Source organism: Gopherus evgoodei, chromosome 2 (genome assembly GCF_007399415.2).
Source record: "Gopherus evgoodei ecotype Sinaloan lineage chromosome 2, rGopEvg1_v1.p, whole genome shotgun sequence".
Lineage (NCBI taxonomy): Eukaryota > Metazoa > Chordata > Testudines > Testudinidae > Gopherus > Gopherus evgoodei.
In genome coordinates, this window is record NC_044323.1 from 2364603 (window position 1) to 2375203 (window position 10601).

Genomic DNA, 10601 nt, shown 5'->3' on the forward strand with positions numbered 1-10601 from the left:
ATAATACAAGAACTAGGGGTCACCAAATGAAATTAATGGGCAGCAGGTTTAATACAAATAAAAGGAAGTTCTTCTTCATGCAGCGCACAGTCAACTTGTGGAACTCCTTGCCTGAGGCTAGCACTATAACAAGATTTAAAAGGGAACTGTATAAATTCATGGTGGTTGAGTCCATAAATGGCTATTAGCCAGGATGGGTAAGGAATGGTGTCCCTAGCCTCTGTTTGTCAGAGGATGGAGATGGACGGCAGGAGAGAGATCACTTGATCATTGCCTGTTAGGTTCACTCTCTCTGGGGCACCTGGGATTGGCCACTGTTGGTCGACAGGTACTGGGCTAGATGGACCTTTGGTCTGACCCGGTACGGCCGTTCTTATGTTCGCTACGTGAGGGTTCCAGCTCAGGAGGGAGCCAAGACTAGAATTCTAGGAGGACGCGGGGTTGAGGGCTGGTCTAGCCAGGGCTGCTGCAGAATGGGCCTCAGACCACACAGGACAGGGGCAGCAGGGGGCCCTGGGCCAGGATGGAGGTGCTCGGCAGAATAGCGGGGGTGGGGGGCCAGCATGTCGAAGCGACGCGCCAAGGGCTGGCGCTGACAAAAATCACAGAGGAAGCAGGAGCCGGGATACATGCACCCACGTGAGTGCATGTGGGGGACAGACAGACAGACAGACAGAGGGCTCTGGCTGCCCCCGCCCACTCAGACCTGAGATGACGATGCAGGTGTCTTTGGCTCGGCGTTTCATGGCCTTATAGGCAGCGTCGGCCACAGCGTAGAGGTGCGGCGGCCGCTCGTACAGCTCTCGGCCCTGGTACTGCTCGATCACGTCCTTCCCGTAGAGCTGCGTCTGCTTGTAGGGGTTCATGGAGACCACCACCTCCCCGATGTAGGTGTAAATCCGCCCCATCTCAAACCTGCAGGAACCAAACCCACTCAGGCTACAAGGGAAATGCCGCGGCCACATGGCCTCTTGCATTGCCCCAGAACAAGAGCTGACCCTGGAGCTTTGCCTTCCAACAAATTCATACCCCCACTGCGTGGCGCTGCCCTGCCAGGCTATGGAGCAGCACCCCCTTAGGTACAGCCACCCTGCAGGGCACTGCCCATCGGATCCACGGAGCAGCACCCCCTATGGCACAGCCACCGCGCAGGGCGCTGCCTGTCAGATCCACAGAGCAGTGCCCCCTACGGCACAGCCACCCCGCAGGGCACTGCCCGTCGGATCCATGGAGCAGCACCCCCTAAGGCACAGCCACCCTGCAGGGCACTGCCCATCGGATCCACGGAGCAATGCCCCCTACGGCACAGCCACCGCGCAGGGCATTGCCTGTCGGATCCACAGAGCAATGCCCCCTACGGCACAGCCACCCTGCAGGACACTGCCTGTCAGATCCACGAAGCAGCGTTCCCTACGGCACAGCCATCCCGCAGGGCACTGCCCATCGGATTTAAAGAACAGCGCCCCGTACAGCACAGCCACCCTGCAGGGCACTGCCCGTCAGATCCGCGGAGCAGCACCTCCTACGGCACAGCCACCCCGCGGGGCACTGCCCATCGGATCCACAGAACAGCGCCCCGTACAGCACAGCCACCCTGCAGGGCACTGCCCGTCAGATCCGCGGAGCAGCACCTCCTACGGCACAGCCACCCCGCGGGGCACTGCCCATCGGATTCATGGAGCAGCCCCCCCTACGGCATAGCCACCCTGCAGGGCACTGCCCGTCGGATCCGCGGAGCAGCACCCTCTATGGCACAGCCATCCCGCAGGGCACTGCCCATCGGATCCACGGAGCAGCGCCCCCTACGGCACAGCCACCCTGCAGGGCACTGCCCATCGGATCCGCGGAGCAGCACCTCCTACGGCACAGCCACCCCGCGGGGCACTGCCCATCGGATCCACGGAGCAGCACCTCCTACGGCACAGCCACCCCGCGGGACACTGCCCATCGGATTCACGGAGCAGCGCCCCCTACGGCACAGCCACCCTGCAGGGCACTGCCCATCGGATCCACGGAGCAGCACCTCCTACGGCACAGCCACCCCGCGGGACACTGCCCATCGGATCCACGGAGCAGCGCCCCCTACGGCACAGCCACCCTGCAGGGCACTGCCCGTCGGATCCGCGGAGCAGCACCCTCTATGGCACAGTTACCCTGAAGGGCACTGCCCATCAGATCCACGAAGCAGCACCCCCTATGGCACAGCCACCCTGCAGGGCACTGCCCATCAGATCCACGGAGCAGCGCCCCGTACGGCACAGCCACCCTGCAGGGCACTGCCCGTCAGATCCACGGAGCAGCACCCCCTATGGCACAGCCACCCTGCAGGGCACTGCCCATCAGATCCACAGAGCAGCGCCCCCTACGGCACAACCACCCCGCAGGGCACTGCCCATCGGATCCAGGAAGCAGTGCCCCCTACGGCACAGCCACCCTGCAGGGCACTTCCCTTCAGATTTACGGAGCAGCACCCCCTATGGTACAGCCACCCTGCAGGGCACTGCCCATCAGATCCACGGAGCAGTGCCCCTTACGGCACAGCCACCCCGCAGGGCACTGTCCATCTGATCCATGGAGCAGCACCCCCTATGGCACAGCCACCCTGCAGGGCACTGCCCATCGGATCCATAGAGCAGTGTCCCCTATGTCACAGTTACCCTGCAGGGCACTGCCCATCTGACCCACGGAGCAGCGCCCCTGTCATGGTGTCCTTGGGTGATGCTCTGGAACTGCTCCCCACCAAGCCAGTCAGGACTTTGGGGAGCCTCCTCTCCCTTGGAGCAGACTTGTTCAGGGCAAGAAGCTCACACAGCTTCACCTCCTGGGTCTCTCCTTGGAGCATTCAGCATCCTCTGCCCTCCGTGCGCTTCCCACAGCGAGTCCACCCCAGCGGGGTCCTGGGGAAGCCACCGGGTTCTGCACCCCCACTTTGCAATCAGACGTGACTCTCAGCCAGCCAGTAAAACAGAGGTTTATTCGATGACAGGAACAGGGTCTAAAACAGAGCTTATAGGTACAGCGAACCGGACCCCTCGGCCGGGTCCATTCTGGGGGGCAGTGAGCCAGACCCCCATGTCTGCACTTCATTCCTTGTCCCCAGCCAGCTCCAGCCTAACAACGCCCCCCAGCCCCTCCTCTCTGCTCAGCCCCTTTCCCGGGCCAGGAGGTCACCTGATCCCTTTGTCTCCAACACCTTCAGCTGGCACCTTTGCAGGGGAGGGGCCCAGGCCATCAGTTGCTAGGAGACAGAGTGTCAGGCATTTAGGTGCACTGGCCCTTTGCTCTGCCAGATACTTAAGAACTGCCATGGGGACACTGAGGCACCAACACAGTATTCAGAGCAAACATTAAGAACGTTCCCAGTTCGTCACAGCCCCTTACGGCACAGCCACCCCGCAGGGTGCTGCTAGACTCCCTGACGGATGTATACTGCCAACAGAGCTTCTTGTACCTTCCCGCGAAGCAGCTGGCTCCGGCTCTGCTGGCAACAGGGTTCTGGGCTGGCTGGACCCCGCTCTGATCCAGCCTGGCAATTCCCATGTTCCCCTCTCCAGAGTTCAGCCCCCTCCATTGACCAACTACCCCACTCCCTGATCAGCAGCATTCCTAGGCTGAACTCCAGAGCCAGCATGGGGCTCACACCGGGCCACTGCACTCACGGCTGGCCCCTCCATCCCTGCCCGTGGGAACAGCCTGTTCACCAGCGACCTCGCTGAGTCAGAGCTGGCCACTGGGTTGAGACTGCCCCAGCTGCCATGGGTCTGCGGTTCTGTGGGGATTGGTACCATGCTCCGTTTGGCACCTTGGTACCGCTCACCCGGTGTCCCTGCTCCTAACCCAGCAGTGGGCAGTGCTCCACCAGGCATGCAGATGGGGCACCCCATTCCCATGGGAGCTGAGCTCCCCTTTAAAAATGGTTCTAGCCCTGGGGGTTGGGAGGAGGGGCCTTCTGAGCTGCAGTCAGTGGGCAGGTGGGGTACACATCGAGGGGGGGGGGATTAATCCAAGGCATTAGGGATTGACAATAGCTGGGTGCAGCTAGACGAGCTCGCTCTGTCACAGTGACAGGGGAGAGGTTGGCACGAGGAGGGGACGGGCGGATGAGGGGCCTGGAAGTGCTTCGCACTGCAGTTCTCTGCAGGCCTGGCTGCCTTGGCGCTCGGCCTGCCTCGCACGCGGCCCTTCACGTGGCCTTTTGTGCTTGAAATTAGCAAGGCATCGCGGGGTGTCCCATTCGCACTTCTTACCGCATGGCGCGGCCGCACTTCACACGAGGCCAGTCTCCAGGCACCACCGGCATGCTCCTGACCCCGGCTGTGACCCATCTCTAACCGGACCTAGCCAGGGTGCACCAGGCATGTTCCTGCTCTCCTGGCCCCCTGGAGCCATCCGTTGTCTCTTGGTTCTTATGGGGAGCCCGCTCCCATGGCCTCCGAGCCCTTACCCGAGTTCTGCAGGGCCCCATCTGCCCGGAGTGGGTCTGTATGGGAGGGAGGGAGTGGACTGTTGCTAAGGGTGGGCTCCACAGACAAGGTCCCAGTAGACACCGAATCCATCCAAGGGGTTGCTGATGGATGGGGCTGTCCCACTTGCAGGCATGCTGACCTATCAGGGAGAGAGGAGAGCTACGCAGGGGTGGCTTATCCCACATCCTGCAGTTGTGGCTTCTCACTCCTTCCTCTGAAGCAGCTGGCGCCGGAGACAGACCAGACTACACACGCCTTGGGTCAGATCCAGCCCAGGTCCCTATGGCTAGCACGGACAACAGTCAGCACATTCTGATGGACTGCAGCCTCTCCAGGATGCGTACGGGTCAACGGAGTGCAAAGGCTTCTGGGACACTGAGGGGGGCCGAGGATTCTGGCGTCGCAGGAGAAGGATGGCTTGGGGGCTCCAGGAGAGGCGTGTGTCGGGAGGGGGAGCCTGCTCTGCAGTGGGGAAACCAGCTCTTTCTTGTAAACAGGAGGAGAGCCAGGAACTCCCTCCCTGTGAGAACTCGGCCAGCCCGGAAGGGTGTGACTCAGAGCAAACCTGGCTGCTCCCCACCTGCCAGCTCTGTGCCTCAGCAGGAGGACAGGCACCAGGAGAGAAGTGAGAGCCGGGTCCTGACCTGGATGTCTTGGCCACTGCCGCAAGCAATCTGGAGAAGAGCCCCGGCACTCCATAGTGGCAGCCACCAGTGCACCCACACGCTGCTACCATGCAGGGCTAGCTCTCCTGTGCCTGGCTCCAGAGACTCAGGCCGCATAGTCTGGGTAACAGATCTCCCTGTCCCAGGTCCTTCATCTTCTGGCCCTTTATCCAGGGAGCTCCCCGGTCACCTGGTCCAGCAAGCACTCCCTTGCCTCCCTGCTGTGGGCAATTTCTCCCAATTGCCCACAGGGCTCTTCCATTAAGCTCCTCGCCACCTCCTTCTCCCGGTGTGTCCGGTTGGTCTGAGTAGCCCCTTCCTGGCTTCCAAGCCTCATTATCTCCTGACCCTAGCTGCAATCCCATCTCTAACCAGAGTGCACCTCTTCTGTCCCAGGAGACCTGAGACTCAAAGGTGCTCAGTGCCCCAGGCCAGGGAGGATCTCCTTCAGCTGCAGCAGTATGAGGGGCTTGTGATCCAACACACAGCTGAGCGGATCTGGTACACACTAGCCAGGATGTAACACAGGGCCGTTGCGTTCCACCAAGTCCAGCCCACTGCATAGCTGTTTTTCCAGGGCTGGTTGCCCTGTGCAGAGCGTCCAGGCCCTGCAGAGCCTCTTGCTCAGGGTGGCCACACAGGAGTCATGGGTGGCAGCCAGCCCTGATGGAGCCGGTGGGATATCGGCACAGACAGCAGTGCCGGTTTGATGGGGGAGCCCAGAGAAGAAATGATGGCATCCCAAGGGAATCCCCTGGTCCAAGGTGGAAAGCACAAGGACCTGGCTGAGTTTAGAGGAAGAGGATGAGTGGATGTGTGTGGGGGGAGGGGGGAGTTGGAGGGAAGGAAGGGAGATGATCTGTCCCCCCAAAATCCTAAAGCCAGCATGGGTGGGATGATGACACATTACTGACACCTGGATTCTATGGTAGGAACATTCCCTTTCTATGGGAAATAGAATAGTGGGGACAATCAGCTCCCCAGCGGCTCAGCCGGAGCATCAGGCAGGCAAGGAGCCGCCTTAGCAAAACCAACAAGGGTGATGCTTAAGGCAGAATCAACGGTGGCACCTTTGAGCATTGTCACATATGGCTGACCCTCTGGTATGGAGAAGCTAGATGGGGAGCTGCTGTCCTCCCTGCCTCATGACAGAAGAGCAAGGGATTGAAATGTGGCAAATCCAAAACAGATGCGAGGAAACAAATGTTCACACAAAGCATAATGAGCCAGTGGAACTCATGGCCACAGGAAGTTGTTGAGGCCATTTTAAGGAAGGGGAGGTTATGGAGAACATCCAATGTTATCACAGTGCACCTAGGACCAGACTGGAGCTCTTCCAAGCTCTGCTCCCAAAATAAGCTCCACCTATCAGCATTACCAAAATGAGAACTCATTTTCAGAATCCAATCATGGACCTCATGGCATCACTGGGCTCTTTGGGCCTAGCTCCCTGAGTAGGAAAAGTGAAGCTGCGGCACCTAACCAACACCACCCAAATGAGACACTGTCACTAAGTGAAGCATGCTGCCCGCAACCCTCCGGCTCCATCCTTACACAGGGGATGAAATAGTTCAGTGTTGTCATATCAATTATCATCACGGGACAACTGAGTTATCTGCTGCCCGAGATGAGTGGGAAAGTTCACACCTCTCCGAGACAGTCTCTGCCAGACTCAGCTCTGCACAGCTTACACTCGGATCACGATTTTGAGGTTTTCTTTGCAGCCAGAAATGCTTGAGAAGGCCTTTGTTTAAAAAAAGGAAAGCACAGATTCTGGAGAACAAGCCTGCCATTTCAGAGCAGGGCCGGCAGGCGTATGATGGCTGTTTCGAAGCCTTGCCATTGATGCTTAAAAAGAGATCTGGAAGGGCTCGGACCCCTCCTGCTCCAGGATCAAAGCCAACCTGTAACTATCAGAGGTCAGGTATGAGACCTGGCCGGGGAGGGGAGGAGATTATCCCATCTCAGCTGCTGCATTGTTCTTACACCTTCCTCTGAGGCAGCTGCTGCTGGCTCTTGCCAGAGACAGGATCCTCTGGACTAGCTGGACCTTGGCTCTGATCCAATTGCTGGGGCTGCAGAAGCTACTCAAAGGACACTTCACCAGAGATTGGGGAGACAGTGCTTACTGAGAGGTCAGCAGGAAGCACCAGACTAGGACACACGAGGTGGGGTTCTGAGCCCACCTGTGTTCCTGACACATTGTGGGAATGTGGGGAAATCCCTGCCCTGCCTCAGTTTCCCCATCCATAAAAGGGGGATCATGATACTGAGATGCCTCCCAGGGGAGGGGTTAGAGGATTTGTTAACTGCAGCTGCGATGCTTTCTCAGCCAGCTGCCTTGAAGCCAGGGCTGGGAGAGCTCAGAGCTGTATCTCAGACACACTCCCGAGGGGGACACAGAAGGGAGGGGACACAAAGGAACATGCTGCCAACAAGTGAGCTCAGTTCTGGGGGTTGGTTAAAGTCCCAAAGGGACCAGAAACAATGGCTGACAAGCATGCAGCTGACAGGGCTATAGGGCCCATGGCCCAGCCAGTTCAGCTGGCGACGCAGCTGTTGGTTCATGGCACATGTACAGCTCCCAGCACAATGACACCCCAGTCCTCACTGGGGCTGGCAAACACGACCACACTACACATAATAGGCCACCCATCCTGCTGGGGGCTCAGCCCAGCCCAGGGCCCGACCTCCTGCCTGCCAGGAGGATCCCGTGTGTCCTGAGAGCCGTGCAAGGGGATGTGGCAGCTGAGCAGAGGTTAACCCCATGTTCACCAGGGACTGAGTACAGTCCCTGTTACCACACAGGATTACATGGCCTGATCCGGAAAGGGGCTGTCCCCACCTTTGGGTGCTCAGTGCCTTTGGAGACCAGCCTAGGACAGTTTCTCCTCCTTGCTCTCTCTGTCTTTGCAATCACAGCACCCTTCGGCATGCGGCTCTAGCACCGCCAGGCCTATCCCAACAGCCTTCCTCCCTCCTGGACCCTCAGCATCTCCTGAGGCCCAGCTGGCTCCTCTGAGCCCCCCCGGCAATACAAATTCATCTTCACAAGCTCCAGCTTAGCTGTCACACCCTCCCCAACCCTGGGACAAGCCCCGCTACCTCCACCCAGTTCTTCCCCCATCTGCTTTGAGCGGCTGCCTAGAAACAACAAGATTTCTGCCTTCCCACATCAGAGGCAGTAACATTTAGGACACCCCTCCCCCTGCCGGAGTGTGTAACATCCCCTATGAGGAGAGAAAGACCAGTCTAGACCCAGACTGCAGCTTCCCCAGCCTTCAGGGGTAGGTTTGAGCCCATCTCTTGCTGTTATTTTGCGTTGAGCAGGTGCTTGGTGCTGTACAGTTCTCACAGGCAGCCCAGAGTATAAGGAACTACTACAAGCACTAGCTGAGGGAGCGCTCCTTTAGCTTCCATGGCAGAGATCTGTGGATGTGATGCTGTAGCTGCAGGGCTCTAATCCGGCCTCCCCCCCACATGTATAGATCGACAGGATCCCACAAGCCCTTCATGTGCCCCACCTGCAGGGGGGCTGCTTTGCTTCTCTCTGCTGGGGGAGGCACAGTCCCGGATTAGCATACCGTGACCTGGCTAAAAAAAACAGCTTGAAACGGGGAGTGCCAAAGGGGTCCCACGACCTGCTGGGACGGCCGGGGGACAGTCCGGCAGCCCAGCGTAAAACCCCAGGCTGGAATTCAGCCCGGAGGCCAGGGCTCGCCCACAAGAAAAGCACCATGGGAATTTTACTGCCCGCCAGCCAGCAGGTTCTAGGCAGCCTAGCTCCTTTGGGAGACAGTCCCTCTGGCACCACAGCGCCCCCTAGCGCCAGGCTCGGGGCTGACGGGCTGCAGAGCGCCTCCTGCTGAAACACCGGCGCTGCTTTCTGCTGCAGCTGGGCAACCTGCCACCTGTACCCTGACCTACTACGGCCCTTCCAGGCCTATGCAAGCCAACAGCACCCCAGGCCAAGCTCTCCCCGCTGCCCCGACCTACCCGCCCTCTGCCTTCCTGCCAGGGGCTCCGACCCCAGCGCCAGTTACCTCAGCTTCAGGTTCTCCATGAAGTGCTCCATGGTCACTTGGTCCAGGAGGACGAAGTCGGCCTTGCCGAACTCCAGGCTCTCCTGCTCGGCCATGCCGCTGGGGGACGGCGAGGGGACGTGTGGGGCCGGGTGGTGGGGGAGAGAGCACGAGCCTGAGGAGAGATGACTTTCAAAACCCAGCTGCGAGCTGCCGGGGCTCAGCTTCCTGTGCGGAGGTTGCCTGAGCGGCAGGGAGTGGCGTCAGCCGGGGGGGGGGGTCACGTGGTTTTAGCCCGGCTGAGCGGGAACCCCATGTTGCCCCCACATGACACCGGGAAGCACGGCTGGGTGCCCGTCTGCCCATCTCCCACAGGGTTGAATCCTGCCCCTTTTAGTGTGATGGGGGGGCAGTTCCCCTGCAGACCGTGGGCTGGTCCCAGGACCCCACCCAGGGGTGCTGTGTGCCATGGAGCTGTGCTCTGCAAGGGGCAGTGCCCCCCCAACATGGGGGGATTTGGGGAGGCCCACCAGCCAGCTCTCCTTGTAGGGTTGGCATGCGGGAGCCCTGCAGGATGGATCCCCAACCTGGCAGAGCAGGTTCCTTCCCAGCCCCTGGGACCAGCCCAGCCCCCAGCCTGGCCCACTCCATCTGTACCCTAGGGGGAGGGATTCCTCACTGCCCCTATTCCTGCATCTCCCTCACTCTGTAGTCATTACCCAGAAGCCTTCAGTGGGCTGCACTCCTGCCCCCCAGCCAGGCTGGAGCAGGCAGAGCTGGGCACAGAGAGCAGCATTGGGAGAGTGGCAGGTGTGAGGGTCGGTGCCCCCATAAGGCTTTATGAAAATATTCTTATGTATGTGTATGTATATAACATAACTAGACTGTGTTTTATGCTACATATGCCATGTAACATCTCTGTGAAGGTTATGATCTACTGAATCTGTTAATCCTATTGGTATGCATGCATCACTTTTGTATTCGAAGTTATGAATATTGGCTGTGTACTGGCTTGATTTCTAAATAACATTAGTAGAGCATTTGGTCAGTTCCTGGAGAAACGAATGTGCAAATTAAGTACCTAATCAAGAAACATTTAAAAAACAATGACTCTTGTAATGCACCAATCCACATACAAAGTTTACTTGAGAACGTTCAAGGTAGCATGTGACCCATGGCTGCTACCTGGTAAGAAACTGAGTCATGCATGGACATGTGACTTGCCCAGGTGACTCCAGAACTCCATCTTGGAGCTGGACTCTGCATAAGAGAGTGGAGGGGGTCTCCACCCACAAGAGAAAGTCTATTTAAGCCCAGGGGAGACCCCTCCATTTTGTCTTCAGCTGGCTAAAGAACAAGCCTCTCCACCCCCGAAGATACCTAAAAAAAACTGGAACAAAGGACAGTGTCTGCCAGGGGTGTGAGTGATTGCTGGGCCCAGACTAAAA

At 58.8% G+C, this 10601-nt stretch overlaps 1 protein-coding gene across 2 annotated transcripts in view; it reads right to left on the minus strand.

The window, feature by feature from the left end:
* MYO1G (myosin IG) overlaps positions 1–10376 on the minus strand; it is a 65889-nt gene extending 55513 nt beyond the window's left edge. For both annotated transcript variants that reach the window (XM_030549784.1, XM_030549783.1), the window contains exons 1-2: positions 9175–10376; positions 707–915 (exon numbers count right to left, since the gene is read on the minus strand). In XM_030549784.1, coding sequence (XP_030405644.1) covers positions 707–915; positions 9175–9269 — 304 coding nt within the window. In that variant the 5' untranslated portion in view covers positions 9270–10376. The remainder of the gene's footprint in view (positions 1–706; positions 916–9174) is intronic.
* Between the last annotated feature and the right edge of the window lie 225 nt (positions 10377–10601).